At 39.4% G+C, this 25,643-nt stretch overlaps 2 protein-coding genes across 2 annotated transcripts; one reads left to right on the top strand and one right to left on the bottom strand.

The window, feature by feature from the left end:
* Positions 1-36: 36 nt before the first annotated feature.
* On the bottom strand, positions 37-15,834 carry pias4a (protein inhibitor of activated STAT, 4a). Its single transcript, XM_037769968.1, has 11 exons — positions 15,699-15,834; positions 12,763-13,144; positions 12,557-12,641; positions 12,412-12,453; positions 11,386-11,476; positions 9,768-9,896; positions 7,297-7,402; positions 6,533-6,606; positions 6,234-6,394; positions 4,183-4,334; positions 37-3,429 (listed from the first exon to the last, which is right to left on the bottom strand). The coding sequence occupies exons 1-11, from the start codon at positions 15,723-15,725 to the stop codon at positions 3,164-3,166; spliced, it is 1,515 nt and encodes a 504-aa protein (XP_037625896.1). The 5' UTR covers positions 15,726-15,834; the 3' UTR covers positions 37-3,163.
* Positions 15,835-19,568: 3,734 nt separating this feature from the next.
* On the top strand, positions 19,569-22,630 carry foxq2 (forkhead box Q2). Its single transcript, XM_037770675.1, has 2 exons — positions 19,569-20,946; positions 21,924-22,630. The coding sequence occupies exons 1-2, from the start codon at positions 20,434-20,436 to the stop codon at positions 22,296-22,298; spliced, it is 888 nt and encodes a 295-aa protein (XP_037626603.1). The 5' UTR covers positions 19,569-20,433; the 3' UTR covers positions 22,299-22,630.
* The last annotated feature ends 3,013 nt before the right edge of the window (positions 22,631-25,643 follow it).

A 25,643-nucleotide genomic window follows, 5' to 3' on the forward strand; every position in this document is an offset into this window, starting at 1 on the left:
ACCGACTATTTTCAAAATAAAACGATGGCAGACATGTTTTTTTTAAGAACTGATTTTAATTAATTCCACACGTCAATAACAGCTGTTAGAATACGATCATTTGAAATTTTACAGTTTTATCCTCAACAGGCATCAAATGTGTCCCCAGATCTGAGCATTTTGGTACAGGACATAACAATCTCCACCTCATAACCAGTCCTCCCAGTCCTCTGTGGCATCAGCTTCAGCTGCTGCTGCCCCTCAACAGCTTCTTATTGTCTGTTTGCCTATAGGAACAACTGGAGGCGATTCAAGGCTTAATAAAATATTATTTAAATTTTATTGTCTTTTAATATGAACATATAAAAAAAACACAACAAACAAAAACATTTACATCATGGATTGTAAGCCTCTGCCCATGCTACCTTATGCATTATTATAAGAAGAAGAGATGCCACTACAAAAAGACCAGACCCTCAGCTCTCTCCGGCTCCCAAACAACCGTATCTGGCTCAGATCAACAGAAGCAACCACCTCTCGTCTTTAACCATAAGGCAAAGAAAAGATCCGTTCAAATTATGACCTTCTATACCTATCAACAAATGAACAAAGTCATTTTTTATATGTATAGCAGTTACTTACAAATACAAATTGCCTAGTTAAAGAAAGGTATTAGAGTTCTTCTTTACATTATTTTTCGCTTTAAAGCGCCTTCTGTAGAATATCCTTTTCAGGGACAGACTATGATGTATTTCAGGCAAAGTGCCATCAATCAATTTTGTGTGGAATATCCAACATTTTTCAACAGTATATTGATCCTGTAAACCATATCAAAGTGTCAAAAGAAGGAGAAAAATGGAAGACCAGATTTAACTCGACCTACTTTTCCAATCATCAACCTTATCGGAGGATGCACTTGCAGCAGTGAGGCCCCGGATCGATGTGTAAATGTCATTCCTCTGTGCTTATGAGCAAGGCAAAAAGAAAACCAGGTTCTGTGCTGATCAAAATGTAACAAAAAAACATGATGAGAGAGGGAAACATACAAAGCATCTGAGTCACTACTACTCCCGCCATGTGTCTCACAGTGGAGCAGATCTTTTTCTAGTTTCACATTTTCTGAATGCCACGCATGAGATGGTTGAGAAGAGCTGATCACAATGGATTAATACTCATAAATAAGCCTTAAAGTTGGGATGAAGGTGTCAGATGAAAGTGCAAACAGCTCTAGCAACATCTTTTCTCTTCTTCCAAGCAAACACTGCAGACAAAACCTAAAGCCTGGACATGCAGCCCGAGTATCCTTCTCTGAGGAGCAGCCATCACACGCAGACAACACTAGTGCAGAGGAATATTAGTTGTACGACTACAGCATGTAGCAATTAAAGTCCAATTCTATTCCAGCAAATAGACGTGACCTTATCTACATTGAAAAGGAGGCCGGGGGGATTGTTGGTTGAAGCAGCTCCACTTGTTCCAGACAAGACCATTTGTAATCCAATCAATGACTTAAAGCGTGGCGGGGTTGCACTTATTGACACTTCATTAAGTTTCGTTGTGTCAGACATGTTGAACCCACCGCAGCAAAGTACTCTGAATGGTGCTTTGACCCAGGTCGGATTCATTCAGAGGGAAAGAAAAGGGAGCATTCGTCAACAGCGCAGCCATGAGCCCGGACCAATTGTAACGCTCAACACTCAAACCACTGCAGCAGAGGTGTCCTGCTTTCTGCAAACAACTGTTAAGAAAATGTGAAGCAATTAAATAAATATGATACTTTCAGAGGAGTGGGGGGGAAAAGGAATGACAGCACTTCTGATACCTATTCCATTAACTGTCCTTTACCAGATTCTTCTTCTTTGTCAATTTCTCCAACTGGAAAAACATCTAATCCTTAATGAAATACACCCCCCCCCCCTCTCAGACTGGGATCTCATCTGCTGGCCAGCTCAGCTAGCCGTAAAACAACGGGCTCCGATCTTCACCACTTAACGAAAAAGGCACCGAACCATTCACAACCATTTCCTGTCAGTGAATTCTTAAAATAGATCTGCTTTGGCAACAGCTGCCGCACAGTAATTTCGATGAGCTACGCCAATATGCAATGCTGATATATCACTCCTACTAAATCATGTTACAGCGTAATAACTGCAGTTATGTTTTACAGAGTCCACCGACAACTTTTTTTTTTTTTTTTTTTACAAACTATCTCGCCCTTTAACAAAGATTTTGTTGCTGCTGAGGGGACAGAGCTGCATGGAACGATGGAATTCAAAAAAAAATAAAACAAACAGAATTAATGCAGGAAAACATAATCTCCAGTGTAAAATTGGCTTCAGAAAGACTCAATTCTTCTGTCCTCCACTTCTTTCTAAGCTACTCTCTGGTCAGTCTGCTAAGTTTTTATGACTGAGGTAGGTTCTCTTTAGCTAAGGACAAAATAAAAATGGAAAGCGTCACACATTGAGGCCAGTACTGTGTTCTGCCCTTTTGTAATTAAAAAGGATAAATTCCTGAAAAAACCCTTTCAAGCTTTTAATTCATTCTCTGAACAAAGAAATAAACACGATGGGAGAGTTTTAAATTTGCATCACACTCCAGATGTCTCGGCCTTGTCCTCCCCAAAAATTTTCCATGTAGTTGTTTTTTTGATCTTTTACCAAAAACTACTGAGGAGCCTCCATTTTCCAACTTGCCTGTTCATCACAAGTGTGACAAAAAATCAGAGACGCACACGTCGAACGCCCACGGCTAAAAGAGCCTGTAATTCCAAGTCAAATACAAAGAGAGGTGGGGTGGTAGAGAGGGAATAGTCTGGAGAGAGAGGAGGAAGGAGGGGTGGTGGTGGTGGTGGTTGGGTGCACGATCCATTCAGTCCATTCTGAGTAGAGGCAGGACGGTACAGGTATTCACTGCAAGGTGACGGTTGGCCAAAAAGAGTTGCTTCCAGTGGTGTACAGTACAAAGAGGAATCCTAATCACTCTAGATTGAAGATTCATGAACAGTGCATGTTTGAGTGTGTTTATTTTGACTGGATATAAACCAGAGCTGCTAAAAGGCTCCGACGTCTGGGCGTAAGGGAGGGTAGTTGCATCTAGTGGATTACTGTGTTCCTGTCCTCTCAGCCCCCTGCCTCTCTGTCTCTGTGTGTGTGTCAGTCTATGAGGGGACAGAGCTGTGGGGTCAGTAGGCAGTGACCAGGTCCTTGTCGTAGTTGTATCGGCCCCTTTTCGGGGCAGGACTGTCGGCGCTGTCCTCAGTGTCCTCACTGTCTCCTCCTGCCCCGCCCCCTTCCTCCTCAGAGGAGGAGTCAAGAGTCAGATCTACCACCGCACCTCCTCCCGGTGCCGAGGCAGCTCCTCCCGCCATACCTACAGAACCGCTTCCAGATTTGCCCGTCAGGCTGGTGCTGCTGTGGGCCGGTGAATGACCGTTTGCCTCAGGAATGCCTGCAGACATGAAGGCCATTTTAAAGTTAATAGCAAAAAGATTAGGGCTGTCAAAGTTAACGCCATAATAACGTGTTAACGCAAATCCATTTTAACGGCACTAATTTCTTTAACGCATTAACGCAACTTGCGTTTTTTAGGTTGTAGCGGGCTCAGTTTTAAAGCTAGAGTGAAAATACTGGTATGTATTGAAACTAGAAAAACCTAATGAATCCATTGGTACCAACCATGTCATACTAGCTTATCGTGAAGGAGGTTAAATAACGCTCCAAACTTACACTAAATTTTGACGAGGAAAAACTGGCATGGTGATTTTCAAAAGGGGTCCCTTGACCTCTGACCTCAAGATATGTGAATGAAAATGGGTTCTATGGGTACCAATGAGTCTCCCCTTTATAGACATGCCCACTTTATGATAATCACATGCAGTTTGGGGCAAGTCATAGTCAAGTCAGCACACTGACAGCTGTTGTTGCCTGTTGGGCTGCAGTTTGCCATGTTATGATGAGCATATTTTTTATGCTAAATGCAGTACCTGTGAGGGTTTCTGAACAATATTTGTCGTTGTTTTGTGTTGTTAATGGATTTCTAATAATAAATACATACATACATTTTGAACAGATAAATGCGCGATTAATTTACGATTAAATATTTCATTTGATTGACAGCCCTAAAAAAGAGCAACACGAACAAAAAGAAAAGAAATTCACACACTGAGTACAAGAGGTTAAACTGACAGGGTTTGACACTTACATATATCAACAACAGGATACTCTGGCGTGTTGCTGCGTTCTCTTTCCCGGTCCCTCTCCTTTTCATCTCTGATGGGTCGCCAGGAGCCGTCGGTTAAGTACTCAATCTCCTCGATGTCCTCACTCGTCTCTGTCAGAATCTCAGACATTAGCCTGAAATACACACTGCTGGTTAGAGTCGCTTCACAAAACAGATTTCACACTAGAAAAAAAGAACACTCCATTCAAATTCAATTGCAGGAGCGTAGCAGAGGTCTGCATGGGTTGAAGTTGTTGTCCTTTTCTGCAGTCTGCAGATCATGTCTGTCATTCTGAATCCTTAAATTACTTGAACCCAATCCACTATAACCATGGCCATTTCCATTAAATAGCAAGATATCATTCAAGTTAGGCTTCATGCAGAAAATCAACAAAATAAGCTTGTTTATTATCTGAAAATTGCATTCATTTTTTTAATTTCTCGGCCTCAAAACACCATTCTATAAACTTGACAACATTTAGTAATTAGGCTGCTGATACTGAAATCTAGAGATGAGTTAAAGAAGGGACTTTCACACAAGTTTAATTTAAGGAATGCAAATATACCTCAAAGCCAAACTGTAACACAATGCTTTCAGTGTGAGTGGAAGTAAGGGAGTGCCTGTGAGAGTTGCTTAGGATTTGCAGGAAACTACACGCCCAAATGGTTGTGGATTAAAGTATTTAACATTTGTGTTTTTTTTGCTATTCTGTTGGTAGTCAAATACCAGAAAGAGAAGACAAAATGTGTTCAAATGCAGTCCCCATTAGTAGAAACACTGCAGGCTGATGATTGATATACATTTTGCACCTATATCGTAATAGAGCACCTTACATTTGTTGACAGTACAAACGACTGTAGTTATCTTGAGAATCACTTGCAGCAATGAGTACTGGTCATATCTAGAAGGTAAAGACCCAGACACACCTAACCGACATCAAAGAACTAGCAGCAATGAAGGCCGACTGTTGTGTCGCCTCACGTCGCCTTTGTCTTGGCCAAAAAGCTGCACTCGAATACGCCGCAAAGACTACAGCTGACGGCCAACTACGTTGTACGTTCTGCGTGAGATGAAATAATTCTCCGTAGCGGTAGTCTGTATTCGTCGTTCAAAATGGGAAACCGAAAGACGGTGGATGGTGGATATTAGGGATGTGCATTACAAGCAAAAATACTATTTGAAAATCACTGGGAATTATTTGATTATTATTCGAATAATAATACAATAAAAAAAGCCTTCTGTGTGTGCCCTCTTGACTTTACTCGTTAGCTTGCTTTCCTCACTTCCGTTTCTCTTCTCGTGCACTGATTCGTTTAAGCTGAACAGCCCATCAGAGTGATTTCTCTCACCGACGAGCTCCGCAGCTGATTCAACATGCTGAATCTGTCGAAAAACCTCCGACACGAGCAGACTAGAGCCGACGGTGCAGGACATACCGCAAAAACTAGGCCGGCTGTGGCAGGGCCTTAACCCCCAAATTGCAAAAACTCTTGCGAGACTCGCTGCTCGACGACCTATCCTAACCTTAAACATTCAAGGTCAATGCCTAACCTTAACTATTTCTCGAGAGTTTTGCAATTTGTGCTTTACCTTCTAGACACAACCATGAGTACTGTAAAAAAAAAAGTGTTTAGCCCACTTGAGTCCCACAATTACACGGTTCTCTAAACTATAGCCTTGTTACATCAACTAGACCAAAGATCTGCCAAAGCTGATTTACATGATTACATTTTTGGAATACAACCTGACCGCAGGTGTAGAAAAACAAACCACAACGGGTAAACGCCCTCTCGTGCCATGCAAAACATTCAGAGCTATTAAAATTAAAACATAGTAGGTCGTGCATGGTTCAACTTGTATCATGAGTCCTTAAAATGCCACAACATCTGTGCAGCTTGAATAATTTCCCCCAAGCTGTGCTTCAACACACAGATGGCTCGAATTACACAAAAGTGTAAAATTTCAGAATTTATTGAGGGGAAGATGGTGCTGCGGTGGTGGGATAAGTCAGAGCATGTTTCTGTTTACTTACCCATCAATAGTGAGCAGCTCAAAGGGAGCGGGCTTGTCACAGACGGGGCAAGTCCATGTGGGCTTCTTCTCGTTCATCTGCAGGAAGAAGACTGCGTCGAAACACTGAAGATGGGCACAAGTTAAAACTCGACATGGAACACCGAGCCGCATCTTCACCAACTGCGAAGTGGGAGAAAGGAGGGAGGGAAGAAGCATGTTAAAGTAATCAAGCTTCATAGTAGGACAAACATTTATGAAACAGGCCTTTTATACTGCAGAATCTCATCATGTCAGGTATTATCATGAAAGAATACTCACTGGACAGATGAGAGAAACCCGGAGGCCTGTGGTCGCAATTTCACTCTCTGGGTCAAAGCGTAGTTTGTCTTGGACTATAGATAAACGGTAGACAAAATATCATGAAGTATCATAATAGTTTATCAGACAATATATTGCAATATGTGAAATTAAACACAGATTATAGTCCTACTAAAACAGTGTTAACAAAAGGCTTGAGTCAATAGCCATGTTTCCATTTAAATGTCAAGGAATTTTAAGCAAACTCTTGAAATGTTGCTAAAAAAGAAATGCGAATTAGGCGCGTTTCCATCAACTAGTTTGGAGCGGATAAACTCTGCTAAAGTGTAGTTTGGTCAGAGGTTGGTGCTGTAGGCTATGCATGGCTGTAATCTGCCAGTAAATAGAGTAGTAGAAGAAGTAGAGTCTTCAGAAATTTGTTTCAATTGGGTAAGTTTTAATTGTTCTGTCAGCTAGTATTGGCCATGTTTCATGCTGTCTGGAGACGAAGACGAGCATTCGTACATTATGGGAATATCTGGGAAGATGCCGGATCAGTCATGTAAATTAAATGTTCGCTACGTTTGAATTTATGCGGCAAAGGCGTTTCTATAATCCATTTAGAGCATCAAATCTTATCGATAAAAAGGCAAAAAAAAAAGAACTCAAGTGAGCGTAAAACCTTTTTTGTTTATGTGAATGGAAACATGGCTTATGACTTCTTCGTAGTGTACATTTCAATTTCACATTTGCAAAATAATTTAGTATAAAAAGATAACACTTACTGCGTTCACGACAGCGTTCTGCACTCTCAACAGAGCAGAGTTTGAGTTGGCTGAAGAGGTCTGCTGCAGTGAAAACCCTCACTAAATACACCGCCACAGAGTACCGCTGGAAACACAAAGATTCACAAGTTCAAAAGGCTACCAATCTAAAATAGAGCATATACACAAAGACAATCTCAAAGCCACTTTAAAAAAAACAGAAACTTTATATCACAAGATTTATTATGGTGAAAAAAATCAACTTGGATTCACCGTTCTGAGCTTATATTAGAAGAAGAATTTAAGACAATCTACCCTCTGGAGCCCTCCTGAAACTGTATTTAATTCAAGATATCCTCTCACATGATGTGGACTAATTACAAAAGTCACACATCTTAGGAAAAACTAACACAGCTTACTCTTTCCATCAATGAATTTTCGCTATCTCTGGGATCTTTGTTATAATTCCCTAAAACACTGGGAGTACTTAAAAAAAAACAGTTTACGCTTTAGTGCAAATATGCCTCTATGCTTAACAAAACTTTAGAATTTAGGGCTGTACAGAGTAGTTCGACGCTTCATTCATAGCGATTCAAGTTCTAAATCAAAATTGAAATGCTTTTTTTGCATGTCTATTCAGTAAGGGATAATGTGCAGTGATCCGGTCATTGTTGTGAAAGAATCCCCGACAGGGCGATGCTGCACCCCGACGCGAAGTGGAGGGGTCTCTCATCACCCTGAAGGGGATTCTTTCACAACAATGACCCGCTAGCTGTACATTATCCCGCGGCTACTTACTTAAGAAATCAATATTTTGACACAAAAAACGGTCCGCCTATTTCCGACATCAGAACTGTGCCCATAGCAACGGTCTGCTATAAAGAAATGAGACCGCAGAACGCCGTGATTGACCAATTCGAATCGAGTATTCAACACAGCCGTGTAATAATCGTGTTTAAACTAGAGATGCCCCGATCACGTTTTTTGCCACCGATATGATTGCTGATGAGCCATATCGGCTGATACCAATCGTCTTGTTTTGTTTTGTTATAGCAGCGGGTTTACAAGGCTTTAGACAAACTGTCCCGAAAAATAATTTCAACCATCCCGAAGTCAGTGTAAACCGTAAAAAAATCTATATGTTATCCTTTTACTTTTTTATTGTCATCTATAGTGGTTATTCGCATAAAAACACAATTCAAATTATTAGGAAATGAATGATAGTATTCTTATTTAAATATTTGCTTTGATTTAAAAAAAAAAAAATCCTGGCATCAGTAGTTTTAATTATGTATCATAAGCTGCTTAGAGCTAGTGTTAGGAAGTTAAACAGGTCGCTAATATCTATTTTAACTAAAGTAACTACTACTAAAAACTAAATTTTCATGATAATGTTATAGTTTACCTTCGCTCAATACTTTTTTTTCCCAGGGTGATGACGTCATAAAATATGACGACAGACATTCAAAGCTTCATTCGAATACCTTAATAGAAGCTTTGAATGTAAAAAAAATATGACATTCATTACATCATTGATGGACTGAAATCCCAACACCCTTCACTTCTGGGCCAACCACAAGGTTGTGGACTTGCATTGATTAAGTATGATGAGCAATCGATTCTGTATTCCCATGTTCCACTTCAAACAAACCAAAAAATGGTTGGTTTGCCTCTAATTCAGCAACATTTCTCAAGTGAAACACACTTCTAAAGTGTTGCCGCTGCTGGTTTAAAACTGCAGTATTTTGATCATGTTAAGGATAAAAGGAGGCTGTTGAAATACTGATCAAACCAGAACAGATCTGTAATGACACTCCTCTCTCCCCCTTGGCTATTTCACTAAACACCATAGAGAGCTGTACAAAATATCATACAAAAACAGCTAAATGAAAGTTTGGTGCAGGCTATATTTTCTTAACACAGAGCTATTCAGCTGTCAGGCAAGTTTAGTGCAGGCTATCGTGATCTGGGCATTTCCAAAACTCCGGGATAAAGAACATACTATTAACACACAAGGAAACCTGCATACAAAAAAACTGTTTCTTATTGAGTTTACTTTCAACTTTCACGTTGCTCATCCTTAAATGGTTTACACAAGAGCTCTAAAGAAGGTACAAACGGAAGTAAGAGTGTATTCATCAGCCTTCCAGCTGTGTAGCTGGATCAAGACGCTAAAGTAGTTCAACTCTTGGCCCTCAGGAGCTTTCTTGGGTACCGAAACCCGATATTAAACAGGCCCGCGGGGCTAAATTATTAAAGACCGGAGTATTGATAAGCTCTGACGTTACAGTTTCTTTTTAAAAAGGACCAATATGTAATATATTTAGTGTAATAAATCATAAAATGACCATATGTCATTAAGGAAATATGCTAAATTGAAACAACAATGCAATGCCTCCATACTGGGATCCATAAAACACAAGAATTGTGTTGGTGCACCACCAACGGCCCTAAGCTACACCAAAATATGGGATTCAGCATCAGACTCTGACCTTGCCAAAGTTTCCCCAGGTGACGGTGACTCTGTTGGTGGCATTGGAGAGATGCAACCAGGGAGTGATGTTTACAGGACGACAAGGACGACGGGGCTCCACACCAGGCTTATTAGAGGGGTAATAGCCCTGTAAACACACACAGACACACACAAATACATAAGAATCAGGTAAATTATCCAATATATCATCTTAATCAAATTGTTTTTGAGTAATTTGTTGACATAACAGGCATCAGAATTCCCTCTGAAAGGCTTAAAAAAAACATTGTTGGGCTCTTGATTGTTAGTTGTGCAGTCACTTTTTAAACTGTGCAGAACAAAATTAGAAGAGCGTGACAACCAAGAAGCCTGTAATATTTAGAGATTCAACGATCAATCGATTAGTTGTCAACTATTAAATTAATCTCCAAATACTTTGATATTCAATTATTCGGTTTGAGTCAAAATTCTGATTCCAGCTTCTTAAATGTGAATATTTTCTGGTTTCTTTACTTCTCTATGACAATAAACTGAATATCTTTGAGTTGTGGATAACACAAGACATTTGAGGACGTCATCTTGGACTTTGGGAAACACTGATCGATATTTTTCATCATTTACTGACATTTTATAGACCAAACAATTTATCGAGAAAATAATCAACAGATTAATCAACAATGAAAATAACGTTTAGTTGCAGCCCTACTAATATCAATACTTGATTATACACCACTGTTACTACATAGCAAATGTCATGTGTGATTAATACAATATGTTAATATGGGTGTCTTTGGTTCTATTCAGCACAGTTACCCTGCTAATCATAAGTAACCAGAAGTCCAATATTAAACAAATTGATCAATCCAAAGACACAAAGAGAAAGCCAATCTCTCCGAATTTAAACTTTATTTACAATAATCAATGTTGCTGGACGCACTTCTTCATCCATCTCATTGATACGGCTTTCTTATCGGCAGCAAGTAACATTTTGATATTTGTCGTTTGCCGACTTTTACAAAAACATATAGTATCAAAGCCACAATTAATCTCTTATCTGTGTATCCGTATTATCATTTCCTGCTACTAAGTAATGTGGTTAAACTGTAGAACTTATATACTTAAATATGTCGCTGTTTTTACATTTGATTTGAAGCTTGAACACACAAAAACTGAGTTACTTTGTCAATAGCAACCTTTTGAATCCAAAAGCTACCAAATTTTTGTTCACAATACAGATTTTTGACTGTTGTCTTTCCGGTTTGATTTTCTGACTAACAGCAAATGTTTGTTTTGGATGTTTCAGCTTCCCACCAGCACATGAAGAGTTTGAACACTGAGGCTGCCAGATGGAGAGTTTCCTACTGAAGTCTAGCCAGTGAGTGGATGCCTTCAGGCTGGCTACCTAACAATATCTGTACATGGATATTTCTTTTTCTTGCCTTATTCAACATCCACCTAATCCATCATTATCATACACTATGATGCTAGTTTGGTGGTAACCAGGTAGTAAGTCACACCCAAACTAATGACTCAATGACCTACAGGAATGACTGAGGAAACTATTTGACAAAAGCAGAAGAACAGCCAAGCTTTAGCAATGCTTGTACTCTGAAGGTGTGGCTCGTCAGTCAACTCACCGGCACATGACAGTAGGACTGGTTGACTTTGACAGCAATGTTGGGAGGATACTGGTCCTCCTGGACACCAATGGAGTCTGTGTAACAGATTCTGCAATAGAGAGTAATATGAGAGAGAAAGGTTAGCGACATAAGAATGGCCGACTGTTCAGCATGACTGAATCTGTACCAGTCAAGTCTTGGTGTCAGAGCCTGACTGTCGAGATAAATTAATCAGTTACTCAATTTTAAAAGTACATGAAAGGGGAAATTCAAATGCCATTTGCCCGTGCATGGTAAAACAGTTTTCTGTTTTTTCTGCGAGAGAAATTAATTGTACAGTACACAGCACAGTGTTTACATGAACAAAATATTCCATTTTATTCCAAAAAGACAATATTCCTACTAAGCCATTTACTGTACATGGCTAATGAAAATGAATATTCCACTAATATTCCTGTTTACAAGCCGCTGTGCATACTTGATTAATGTAAAACGCCCCTGTGACGTACGCCCATTAAATAACTTTACTTCTCCTCCTTTTCCAACAGCAGTCATGTTGCTCCCATGATGTAACCTCGCTGTCACTGTTTTCTTTGAGTTTTTTCAAAACTGTGTTCTACAAGCTATTCTTTTACCAGCTATGCACAAGAACAGACTCCAACGCATACAACTTATGCAGCTGGCAGAGCTGACCGTAAACAGGCAAAAGGCAGTGTACAAACTGTGGTAAAGAAAACAATTGAGACGCATATTCCAAATGCGCTGTATACATGTCCAAAGAATGCTCCTAAAACCAGAATAATATCACCATATCCCACGTCTTCATCGGAAAATGCTACATTTGGAATAAGGCCTAATTTGGAATATCCAAATGGAATATGCCGTTTATGTGACCCATATCAAATTCGGAAAATTGGCATAATTGGAATAATAGTGGAATATTAGAGTACATGTAAACGTAGTTACTGGCAGAACCAGCACAATCTAGGTAAATGGATTATGACATATCTATTAAATCTCAAATGTAATTAAGCGAAAACTTACCTAAGAACCACTTGGATCGATCTCATTCCTGGACGAAGCTCACTAAGAAAGTAAAAAGGTCACAAATTAAAATGAGCATTAGTTACAGAGTTTGTAAATTAAGGATAACAATGCCGATCTGGAGAGAAAGTTTTGATTTTCTTACCTCGCGTTTCTGATCTGGTCTGCTTGGTTCGGTGTTAATTCAAATATGCACTGACTGTCCTGCAGTTTCTCATTGTTCTGGGCGACTGTAAATATGTGTAGAGAAAATCCATCACAAAAACAGCACGGTATGTTGACATAACATTTCTACGAAACAAATTATTTCAAATACAAGGATACGGAAACAATCAAAGTTCATACACTCACTTAGCTCTGTTGGTGGCAACAGTGTCTCCAAAGTTTGGTAGAAGGGCAGTGGCACCAGCTTGACCTCTGCTGCAGGAGTGGGGATTGGTTTGGAAATGCCGTTGAGGTAGTCTGCGCCCTGAGAGGTGGCAGTGGGGGAGGAGCTGAGGGATGAGTAGGCAACTGGGACGCCCTCTGGACGGCGCGCCGCAAGCCAGCCAGATGTTTTGGGGAAGCGCGACTCGTAGAGCTGCCTGACGTTCTTCAGAAGCTCTGGGCTGTACTCGGTCTGCACTAGCCTCAGCGCACGCCCCACTAGGTCCTGTTTCAGCCCACTTTTGCTGCGGCCCATGGAGGCCAGCAGCGTCTGCAGGTCTGAGACCCGGAAACTTTTGACCATGTTCTAGAGAGAGGACAAAACGAAAACATGAGAAACACAATACAGAGACAATAAAGTAAACAAGGAAGGTTTGGGTGACAAGACCACACTCATTTTAAGAGCCAAGTCCCAATCCAAGGCATATTGATACTTGATTGAAATGCAAAAACATGTACTAACACAGTGCTAATGGATTTGGATTTCTTCTACTTCTGACTTTTTCCAAGCATGTCAAGAGGAAGTTTTTCTGAAGGTATTCAGTCTTATTTTCTAAGGTGTCACCCGCTGTGAGGGACAATCTTTGTCTATCTGTGTAACCCAAGGTGGAAAATACAGTCCACTTTATCAGTGTTAATATTCAGTAAGGTATCACATTCTTAAACATGAAAAAAACAACCCCAAATGAATACAATAATTCTATTCCTTGTGGAGATTCCTGCCTAAACAAACTAACTAAATTTCACCCATGATAGACTCTACACAATTATTTACAATTAACATGAAGCATTTAACAGGATATACCTGTGTCTCAAACTATTTGAGCCTCGGGCCTAGTCTATTTTCATCACCATGTTCTTAAACAAATTGTGTTACCATTACACAAACTGAATTTGCAGCACATTAAAAATGTATGACTGCACCTCTGCATTTCAATGTATTACATACACACTAAACAGTCATGTAAGGCACACAGAAAGAAACTAGACTGACAAGACCTAGCCACAGTATAAGCCTGAAAAATAAAAGGCATGAACAACTTGGACTGAGTTTAGCTCAAGCATATAAATCAATATATTAAAGAGGAATCACAAAAAAGTTTAAAAATATGTGGTAAAACCTACAGTTTGGATATTTATTTAAAAAAGAGACAGCGTTGCACAATGTTTACATGTATACCAAAGTCTGTTTACAGTCCTATGGAGGTAGAATACATCTTAAAGGTCCCATTTCATGCTCATTTTCAGGTTCATACTTGTACATTGTGTTTCTACTAGAACATGTTTACATGCTGTAATATTAAAAAAAAAACTTCATTTTCCTCACACTGTCTGCCTGACTTTACCTGTATTCACCTTCTGTCTGAAACGCTCCATTTTAGCACATTTCAACAGAATTGCAACTGAATTGCATTGCTAGGCAACAGTTTCGGTCCATGTTTACTTCCTGTCAGCTGATGTTATTTACATTCACTCGAGGAACATAAACTGGGACACATTTATTATGTTTATGTTTAAAACTGTGTAATGGTCTACAGTAAATATTGTATATTTGTGACATCACAAATGGACAGAAATCCTAACGGCTTGTTTCAAACGCACAATTTCTGAATACGGGATGTGTGTGTTTTTCTCCGTATATTGAGCGTGTTGATAGTTTAACAGTATTTATATAGCACTTAAACCTGCTTTATAATATAAAAGACATGAAAATCTCACTTTTTACAATATGGGACCTTTAAATGTAAACAACATCTGCAAATTGCACTGTAATTACATATATCTTCCATAACTGATGGGACACCATGTTTATCAGTCAATTGCCGAGTAATTCACTGATTTGCATAGTCTGTCCATGGGTGAACTCGTTTGTGCAGCAGTGATAACCAAACTTTGAGTGGAAGACAAACCATAATAAGCACAGATGTTCACTTTTGAATACACTTTTGTCACAAAGGTTTCACTACAATGGGTCCATTTAGTTACACTAAACATGTGTACAATGCTTGCACAATAAGTTGTGAAGACATGGCCAACATAAAACTAAAACATACACAAGCATTGTGGATGTTTATTTGCCAGGTAGCAGCAGCAACGCAGTGATCTTGGCTGCAAGACACAACACGGAATGTTGTTGTTACTGGAAAAACCTGAGCCTGGTTAGCATGCTTTTAGCTTTGTGTGACATTGTTTAGTTGGGCATCAGTCGTGCAAACTGGATTAAATGTGTACAATAACGAGGCTGTGGATGTGCTGGTGCAAAACAAATGCAGCCATAAAGTCGGTAGCCATTTCTTCAGCCTCACTTTGAACAATATTAGCCTGAGCTAATCGGCTGACTAGCTGGCTGTCTGTGGGCATTCAATCATGGACCTTTTGACAGGTGCACAGCTCCACAAACTAACCATCTAACTACAGACACACATTATTATTACAAGCCAAATAACCAAGTAGTAACACGAAAGAGAAGAATCCTAGCAGAAAACCCCCTCAAGTGTTTTTATGGTCATTCATTTCTTCCTCTTTTAGAGCCAGCGTGATGCTAGCTAGCTTGAAACCAACGCACTTGTGCTTGGTTTAACATAAGCCTAGCATGCTAGCTGGGTTAGCATGCTAGCTAGCTTAAACCCGCTTGGTTAACATAAGTTAGCATGCTAGCTTTGTTAGCGTGCTAGCTCGGTTAGCATGCTAGGCTAGTTCTTTTCGTGGTGAGTGAAATAGGCCACATTTCTCAAAAATACACAGTTTTAAGTGTAGTCACACAAAGCAGCCGGTTTCCCCTAAAACCGGGCTGAGTTTCAGACCAAACTCCCGCCTCTTTCTCCCCTTAAAACATAAAGCTACGCCGAGCTTCTACTTGCCATCGCTTCCACCAGTTCGGCCGCCATCTTCGTGCAGCAGTACCGCGAGAGTCAGAGACGACGGCTAGTCTTTGACCAATGAGACGCGGCGCCTGCTTTGATTGACGGGCGTCGTCAGCCAATCACAGCGCGGCTTTAACCTAGAGCTGTATAAAATGGGCGGGGACAAGGATGATTTAAAGTCACAGTGCAACTCTTTTAAAAACACTAAGAGACAGGTCTCATTTCACCAAATAGGCCTCAGTGTGCATTAATGATACCAGGTGTGAAAGCATTTTTATATCCATGATGTATCCGTTTTTATAGTCTCGTGATGTTTTGAACGTGTGTGTTAAAAATTGTTTAAATTCAACGTGGATGTAAAAGCATTGGTGTGTAAAGTGGATCAGGTCGCATGGTGCGTTCAAATCCCGTCCGAGCATATTACTCCACTCCGGGTCCTGCGAGCAGCCACAGTGAGATGTGGAGTTAATGCTTTGTCTAATTCAGGGGTCAGCAACCTGCAGCTCTGGAGCCTCATGAGGCTCTTCAGCTCCTCTCCAGTGGCTCCATGTGGGTTTATAAAAATGGAAATGAATAACTGTTTTTTTGTTTACATTTTAATTTTTATTTATCATTGTTGTAGGTCTAATGTACGAAGGTACGACAGAGTATCAGGGCCACATTGAGGAAAAAAAACAGAGATTTTGAGAACAAAGTCATAATATTATGAGGAAAAAAAGTTGTAATATTATGAGAATAAAGTCATAAGTTTATTGGAATAAAGTCGTAATATTATGCGAATAAAGTCACAAGTTTATGAGAATAAAAGTTATAATATTATGAGACTAAAGTCAGAAGTTTATGGGAAAAACGTTTTAATATTATGAGAAAAAAAGTCGTAATATTATGAGAATAAAGTCATAAAATTACTGGAATAAAGTCGTAATATTATGAGACTAAAGTCAGAAGTTTATGGGAAAAAAGTCGTAATATTATGAGAATAAAGTCATAAGTTTACGAGAAAAAAGTCGTAGTATTATGAGAATAACGTCTAAATATTATAAAGTAGTAATTTTACGTGTGATTTTCTTTTTTTCTCGTAAAGTTATGTCTTAATTCTCGCAATATTACGACTTTTTTCTCGTAAAGTTATGACTTTATTCTCGTAAAGTTATGTCTTAATTCTCGCAATATTACGACTTTTTTCTCTTAAAGCTATGACTTTATTCTCGTAATATTACGACTTTTTTCTCTTAAAGTTATGACTTTATTCTCGTATTATTACGACTTTTTTCTCGTAAAGTTATGACTTCTCGCAATATTACAAATTTTTCTCTTAAAGTTATGACTTAATTCTCGCAATATTACGACTTTTTTTCTCACAATATTATGACTTTATTCTGGAAATCTCAGATTTTTTCCCCTCAATGTGGCCCTATTATTCTGTAGTACATTTGCACTTGGGCCCTCACTGCATTAGACTTATATACTATATACTTAGACTATAAACTATGTTACCTTCATCACAATGATAAAATGTTTTGCGGCTCCAGACAGATTTTCTTCTTTTTTTTTTTGCCTAAAATGTCTCTTTTGACAGTAAAGGTTGCTAAACCCTGGTCTAAGAGGTATGTTCATAATTGAATTAAAAAATGACTAATTAACGTAATGCACTTACATGTCAATGTATAGACCAGTCATACCCTGTCCAAAAACAGAAATACAATGTTGTGTCACGCTTTTTTAAGCAACATGGAAAACAAGCATGCAAAGTGAAATATGTATACTCCCTCTGGTGATCCAGTCCTGGTTTTCCACAAGCTCCTGATATGTGGTGAAGAATAGCCTCATGGAAACAAAAAATCAATTAAAGGAATTGCAGTATCATGTAATAACATGGAGTGTTTTGGCTTTACTTTGGATGTCAATAAAACAGGGTTGCGTATCCAAAAAGGACAGGACAACTGGTTTTGCACACCGTGCTGTTTGATGGAAAAAGGTTAACTATGATTATGATTTATTAATAAAAATATATTGGAAATACAGGATTTAGGTATTTTCAATCTATCTAAATTTAGTTCACAAATGCAGACCCAAATGACAACATTGTACTCTATAATAATATTTCTTAATATTGATTCATATTTTTTTTAATTAATAGGACATAAGCCTACATATGAGTTGATAATTAAGCTAATTACAATACAAAAGCGTGCTTATATAAAGACAGCACGGTGCTTTCTGCTGTATATTACATGTTCCATTATTTAAACAGAAGAGGGCAATATGGTCCATGATTTGATCTGACTGTTATTTAATTCATTCACTCAGTAAACTACAGAACAAAGCGGATATATCCAGGTACTATCACTGTTATCTGCACTAATGTGGTGACAGCTGAGGTGAAATGGTGTAGGCCAAAATTTGTATATCTTATTATGGGGAGGTTAAATCTCTACAGCTCCACCGTTAACAAGTCCATCAGTATAAACTCATGCACACAGACACTGTTAAAACCAGACCTTTATTTGTTTCAGATGACAAGAGACTTACGGATATAAAAAATAGAAATAATGGATATTGATAATTTCCCATTTGATGTTACGCTAACTGTGAAAATTACGTTTTGTATGTATACATTTCATACAGTGTGTTACACTGCAGAGAGTAAGACACATGTGGTCACCATTTCTGGCGGCTGTCGTCAATGTGACCCCACTGTACCTGTCTTAGAAATGAGGCAAATATGTGACAGAAAACATACAAAAACTAAATTGTTAAAAAACATAAATGTATTTTAATATTTTTGTTATTTAAAGATGTACAGTATTCACAAAACTCTAAAAGAAAAGTAAAAGATAGGTACAGTGGGGTCACATTATATCAACATTTCCATCAGACCTATTATAAAATTATGAAGAATTACAATAAACGACTAAAATTACAATATATTCACTTATTATGTAGTGTATCAGCGGTGCTGTCCCGAAGCTTCGAACACCTTCGAATATTTCTCACCGAAGCTTCGAGGGCCCAAAAAATGGTTTTCGGGACAGTCCTAGCTAAAACCATAGAAAAAAAACTGGGACGTAAATTAATCATTGACATTAAAACATCACAATCAAAGCACAAATTATCATATTTCAGAGGCAAAGTTTAATTAAACTCAGAGCTAAAGTCAGTAGTAGAGTCCTAACACATTATTAGAGAGCAGTAGTCAATAACTGAAATGTTCTTTCAGAAAAATAAACCATAATTAGCTAGTAAAATATGCATTACACAATTAAATATTATAATAAAATACAAAACAATGTAGTAGTGCAGAGGCATTTCAGTTTTGATCTCTGAGATCTTAAAAGATATCTAAAATTGTATTTGTTGAACTCACTCACAAGCAGAAAAAAACATAAACTTAGACATTTCCAATGGCTAACAACAAATAAGTCTATGTTATAATAATAGTTGGTAAGACTCGGAAAGAAGGTCACAGGACACACAAATAAAAGCAGGTTATGTCAACAACAGGGAATTCATTAATTAGTTTAAGAGCTATTTATTTGTTGTTAGTATTTAGTTGTTGTTTTACTAATACTAAGTAATGTTTTTTTATTTATTATTCTAGACGTTTACTGTATTTATATTTTTGATAGTGTTTTCTTTTGCTAATTATTTGTTTTAGTTTAATTATTTTCTTGTTTAGTAGCCCTATTTTTAGTTATTGCGTAATTAATATTTTGTTTTCTTTTATTGATGAATCTGGTAAAACTGTGGGCACCTGTGGTTACATAGGTAGGTAGGCAGGTATAACACCAGCATGCACCTAGGTGGGCTTTTTTACCAGAACAAGAGAGGCAGCGACATCCATGTTTCCTTTGTGCTTTGTTTGCTTGCTTGCTTTTTGGATAAATAAATCATCAGAAACATACATTTTGCATGGACAATGGACTCTGGACACGGGATTTTTTAGTCAACCTATCAGTGTCTAGTTGCGCTCTTTACAAAAAAGGAGACTCGACTGATCGTGTTTTGTCTCCAAAACTTGACCCATTAATTACTGCTCTTTGGTAATTGAAGTGATCCTTTGGACAGCATCCCAAAACTACTTTAACAGGATAACACTGGTATATAAAAGGCCTTTGATTCTACAGCATCCGTGCTCCGCACACCATGTCTCGCTAAATCTCGAGTGTTTAATCTCCCGTAATTACAAAGATTTGCTTAGGTTAATAAAAATAATCCGCCTCAATTGAGACCCCCTACGTGGACCTCCGCTGTGCCTTCTTTACCCCTTTCTGTGAGGGATAAATTCACAGTCATATAAATAGAGACACCTTCACAACCGAGAAGCACAACTCTTCGAGTCAGGAGCACAAAAAGGCTGTAGGATATTGAGAAAGTGGTTTTATTTCGTCAGGTTTTTTTTCAGAGAGGCGAAAACGTTTAATTCAAATTTGTTGCTAAATAAAGGAGCCGCGTTTAGTGTGACGTCATTTCCCCAGGTTGAGATTGTGTCACTCGTGAGCGCATCAAGGTTAACAACAGTTGAGAGGCTCATCTTTATCTGTGATCTTGTCAACGGTAAGACTTCAGCGAAACAAGCGAGGCGTTCAGTTTATGAATGGTCCTGTACTTCACAAGAAAAATAGCCATGCTGTGAAACTCAGACACAAAACTCTGAGAAGACTTTTTGGGAGAGAGACTTTTCATTTATCACCGATTCAACAGTCAGTTTGGAGCCAATAAAACCTCTGTAATGAGTCTGAGATATCTTAATTCAGGGATCACAATGGAGGACAGAAGCAGCCGCACCGGCGGCAGAGAAAGACTGGGACTGAGCTTCACTATTGACTACCTTCTGTTCAATAAAGGAGTCAAAGGTTCTAAAGAAGAAGCGACAGGAAGTCGTACGGCAGAGCAGACGGCGAGCAACATGCTAATTCATCAGAATCCTACACCCGAAGAGATGGGGATTCGCTCTCAGATACAGGAGAAGCGGCTCCAAAGGTCAGAGGCTGAGACTGAAGAAAGGAAAGTCAAAGAAGAGGAGGGGGATGAAGCGCAACAAGAGGAGGGGGAGGAGGAAGTGACCACCACCACCACCAACGCCACCACCACATCTACCGATACAGAGAAGTCTGCGGACAAACCCAACCAGTCGTACATCGCACTCATATCCAAGGCGATCCTGGTGTCAGAGCAGAAGAAACTGCTGCTGTGTGACATCTACCAGTGGATCATGGACCACTACCCGTACTTCAAGAGTAAGGTATGTTCGCATCACTTCTATTTACCTGGCAAGAACACAATAGTCGTAGTTGTGGAGGAATTCATGATGGTGATAATGTGAAGAACTACGATACAGGGGACTTTAAAATGAATCATGCTGCATTGCTTTGCTAAGGCGATCGTGAGACAGATAACGCGATTTTGCCCAAGTTTGCTCCGGCGTGTTTCGTTCAGTCGCTGAAAAACAATGTGGCAGCCATTTTCAACAAGCGAAGCGACCTACTTGACACAGGTAATCTGTCTGAGTGGATAGGCATTAGGTTCTCGCGGGGACATGAGATGATCTTCTTGTTGGCGAATTCACAAATAAAGTAATCCTGTTGCTAGATCGCAAACCGCCGCTGCGTTTCACCAGGTGCAACAACAGATTGGACGTATAGCCTAGTGGATTAAAGTCGATCGCTGGTTTGACGTGCTAAAAAGGTAACCGAGGGTGTTGTGTCTTACCGCGATCATACTCGGTGTTGACACGCTATGGCGCATTTCCTGCCAACAACAAGGACAAGGTGACATCCTGAGGAGGATGAGTGATACTTAACCGCCACCTATGTTAATTTTCAATTGGGGACACCCTTTGTTTAACTCTTACTAGGGCTGTCAAGAATACCAATTTTTGGGCTACGAAGCTCCGGTGAGGAATATTCGAAGGTATTCGAAGCTTCGGGACAGCGCCACTGCCGCACTACTGTAAACACATGCACCGCTACACATAACTAACAGCGATATCTGTCTGAGAATAACTAAGAATAATTAATGTTGAATATGAATAATGAATAATGTTGTGGGATTATTTCTTTATTTCATGGGCTATTTTAGGATTTATACATTATTATTACATATTTATGTATAAAAAAAGCAAAAAACGAAGCATTCGAATACTGATTTGAAGGTTGATTACCAGGGCTCAGCCCTAACTCTTACTTAGTTTTGGCCTAATAATATTTATTTTTCTTTCAGGATAAAAACTGGAGGAACAGCGTGCGTCACAACTTGTCCCTGAACGATTGCTTCATCAAAGCAGGCCGCAGCGACAACGGTAAAGGCCACTTCTGGGCGATTCACCCAACAAACTACCAGGACTTTTCTAAGGGGGACTACCACTGCCGGAGGGCGCGGCGGAGGGTACGCAGGTCGACAGGACAGCTCCCCCTTTCCTCCCTGAGCTACCCCTACCACCCCGCCCTCGCCCGCCACCACAGAACAACCTACTGGTGCTGCCCTCAAGCCCAAACGCTCCCTCTGTCCTGCTTGGCGCCCAGACTCTACTGGCCGTGGTCCGGTGTGCAACCACAGGTGGGGTTCCACCCGGGCCTGCATGCCTCTGTACCCTGAGAGGGAATAGTTTGTGCTGTACTCACAGTTTGGCCCTTAATTACTGTTAAAAAGAGAAATATTAGAGACTTATTTGCTAATGAATATTTCATTTGGATGATGTTCAAATTGAAGTGGACAATGTTACATTATATTCTGCAAACTAAAGGAATTTAAGGGTGTTCAATGACCCAATGTGCCCGGTCTGTGGTCGGCCAATCGAGGTAATGTTCATTAACCTTTTTGTATATCTGTTTGCCACTTTAAACCGATGGTGTAGGGGACCTTTAAAGGAGTAGAGTAGTATGAATCTTATGGAGCACTTCTTTCATTTGTATTCTGAATGTTTTTAGAATAACAAAAAACACACGATGCTTTGTTATAATCTCATTAAATCATATTGAATTCAACACCTTGTGATGTTCTTACTCAGCTGCCTCAGCTGTGATTTGTGTGTATCCGTGTTTATTGTAGACCAGTTAAGAGCTGCGGAGCTCCAGCACAACGAATGGTAATAAATCATCTTTGAATAAACTTGCTAATATTCAACCCGCTTTTTAAAAAGGTAAAAAATAGTAACCAGTTCAAGTGGTCCAGCAATAATTTATCTCTATAACACTCTGTCATTTTGATTTAGATTGATGCAGTATATTTTAGGTATAGCTTGTAAAAAGTGGAAAACATTATGGCCGTTCTGTATTCTTTTAAGTATTATTAAGATTAATAATATGCCTGTTAATAGTAATAATAAAAAACACCCAGAGGATGAAGAAAATGAGAGCATTTAATCCTGTGGGTGGGTGTGCGCAGATAGCACTAAAAGTGAGCCCAATGCTAAAATCCCCCCCCCCTGCTGTTAGATGCTAATTAGTCAAAGCTGTCGGGATGCAAAATCTTCTGCCTTAAGAGTCTAAAATCGGGCCTTCCAAAGCCGACTCCCAGGGATGTGAGGCCAGATAATCTGAGCAATCCCAAATAGTTTCAAGAAATAGGAAGCTTATCACACAGTGTAATCCATAACCGCTGCTGCAGAAAGGGGGGTGGAGGGGTCGGACCACGGGAGGTCAGGGATGAAGGAAGCAGAGGAAAGGGACGGAGGCAGGGAGGGAGGGAGGGGATGCTGATTTATTGGAGAGAGGTGGGAGGATTTTTTTAGGGACTCTCTTATTTGTTAAAGCTGCAGTGCGTAGAATTGGAGCAAATATGATTAAAACGGTCACTATATCCTGACAGTAGTGCATGAGACAGGTAATCTGAACAAAATCACCTGCCTCCGTATCCTCCGGTGTCCTCTGGTGTCCTCCGGTGCTCCTAATGGCATCTGCAAGATTTCACAGACTGGAGGAAAACAACCAATCAGAGCCGAGCTGGAGCCTGCCGTCTCTAAGCAGCTGTCAATCACTCGCGAACTCCCATCAAACGGTCAAACTAGGCAGCGCATATGAATCAATATTTTGTTACTGTAATGCCTATTTCTCTCCTCAATGTTTTCAGAAACATCATGTAGTGAACTGTTTAGCTGTAAAATGAGAAAGTTTGTGACCCGGCAGCCATGTTGAGATCTGTCGAGGAAATACCAAGCACCTCCCACAATTGGTGTAAGAAGATATCGATACTCATGAGTGTCTTGATATTATGTTGTGTGATACTATATCCTACTGATTTTTAATTAACCTCTTAAAAGTCCATTCTTTTGGCGAGAATAAACTGTCATGATGATTTTCCCTGGGGTCCCTTGACCTCTGACCTCAAGATATGTGAATGAAAATGGGTTCTATGGGTATCCATAGAACCCATTTAGTCTCCCCTTTACAGACATACCCACTTTATGATAATCACATGCAGTTTGGGGCAAAAAACATGCAGTTTTTTTCGCCTCGCTTACAGTATCGCTATATATTGAATCGTTACCCCTGTTTCATGATACCTACCAGCCGGAGCACAGCCAATAGGAACACTCTCTCTCTGAAATGACCTGTGATTGGTCAAAGTCTCCCGTCACGGGCTAGATTTTTTAAAAGCCTGAAAACAGAGCCATGAGGAGGAGCAGAAGTCTCTCAGAACACTTGAATTACAATATGCTGAAAGATTATTATAGAATTTTTGCCCATGATGCCAAAAACACTGCCTAGAAAACATATAACTGAAATAATGGAAGGTATAATGAAGTTGAACACAAAGTCACTGTCAAAATAAATATTAAAAAAGCCACATATCATAAAGGGACACCCTAACAACAATAATAACTGGAACTGTCAGATCAGTTAAAAGATGACTCCAAAATGCTGCCATACTAAGAATGAAGTCAATTCTTACCTGTCCGGATCCCACATCAATAGTGAAATTCCTCTCTGACTTGCAAAGGTTGGCATTTACATCCACGGTGCTGCAGCCTAAGAGGATTAGGTCATACATTGACTTTTTCTGAACTTTGTTTGTCTCAGCGCATGCGGGCCTCTTATTTGCAAATTATTGAATATTTGAATAAGGCAATATTTGACGTGAAATTAGATTTTAAACGGACAAACAATATGTCAGAAGGATAAAGCTTAACAGAGAGAGAGAGAGAGAGAGAGAGAGAGAGAGAGAGAGAGAGAGAGAGAGAGAGAGAGAGAGAGAGAGAAGGAGTTATATTCACAGCAGTTATTTTCTGGCGATGCTCATTAGAACAATGACAAATCCATCTAATTAATTTTTGTTCACCAAATCTTCCTCTTCAATGTCGGCAGCTAATTGGAGACCTAATTTGCTTAATTCCCATGAATTGCTCTCTGCATCAAATCCTCTTCAATTCACCAGCTTTAAGGCTTTAATTTGGTTGCATATGTTTTCTGCACACACACACACACACACACACAAACACACACACACACACACACATAGACAGAGAGAGAGGCATACAAACACATCCAAGAGTTTACAATAATTCACTCACATACAACTCCTAAAACTCTTGCAGAAACACACGCAATCGTCCAAATTACAAATCAATTAATGATTTTTTCGTTTACATTTGAAATAATATATTAGCAGTTGTAATAGATTTACCATAAAGAGCTATTTTTTGGACATTTTTCCTGTTGAAAATACTACAAATAACATCACTTGTGTTCAACAAACTCACACAAAATTATAATTAACTACCTTTCTAGGAGAATGAGATTGAGGTCATGAGCTGAGTGTGTGTGTGTGTGTGTTTTGTGTGTGTTCATATGTCATTTAGTTAATCTAATGGGATGGGCGGAGGGGTGCAGGGGGCCGTAGATTAAGGCACAAAGATTTGTTCCTGATTAGCAGAGAGTGAGGTAAGAAGATCAGTCGTGCTGAGACGGCGATGAAACATTATGGCCGTGTTTTAATACAACA

The sequence above is a fragment of the Sebastes umbrosus genome, chromosome 5 (assembly GCF_015220745.1).
Source record: "Sebastes umbrosus isolate fSebUmb1 chromosome 5, fSebUmb1.pri, whole genome shotgun sequence".
In the NCBI taxonomy this organism is placed as follows: Eukaryota; Metazoa; Chordata; class Actinopteri; order Perciformes; family Sebastidae; genus Sebastes; species Sebastes umbrosus.

Coding starts and splice junctions, on each gene's coding strand:
- foxq2 (XM_037770675.1), top strand. CDS start 20,434: ATGAGTCTGAGATATCTTAATTCAGGGATCACAATGGAGGACAGAAGC. Junction 20,947..21,923: donor ACCCGTACTTCAAGAGTAAG/GTATGTTCGCAT, acceptor TTTTTCTTTCAG/GATAAAAACTGGAGGAACAG.
- pias4a (XM_037769968.1), bottom strand. CDS start 15,725: ATGGCGGCCGAACTGGTGGAAGCGATG. Junction 9,897..11,385: donor AGTCCTACTGTCATGTGCCG/GTGAGTTGACTG, acceptor GTGTGTTTACAG/GGCTATTACCCCTCTAATAA. Junction 7,403..9,767: donor CCTGGGGAAACTTTGGCAAG/GTCAGAGTCTGA, acceptor TTGTGTTTCCAG/CGGTACTCTGTGGCGGTGTA.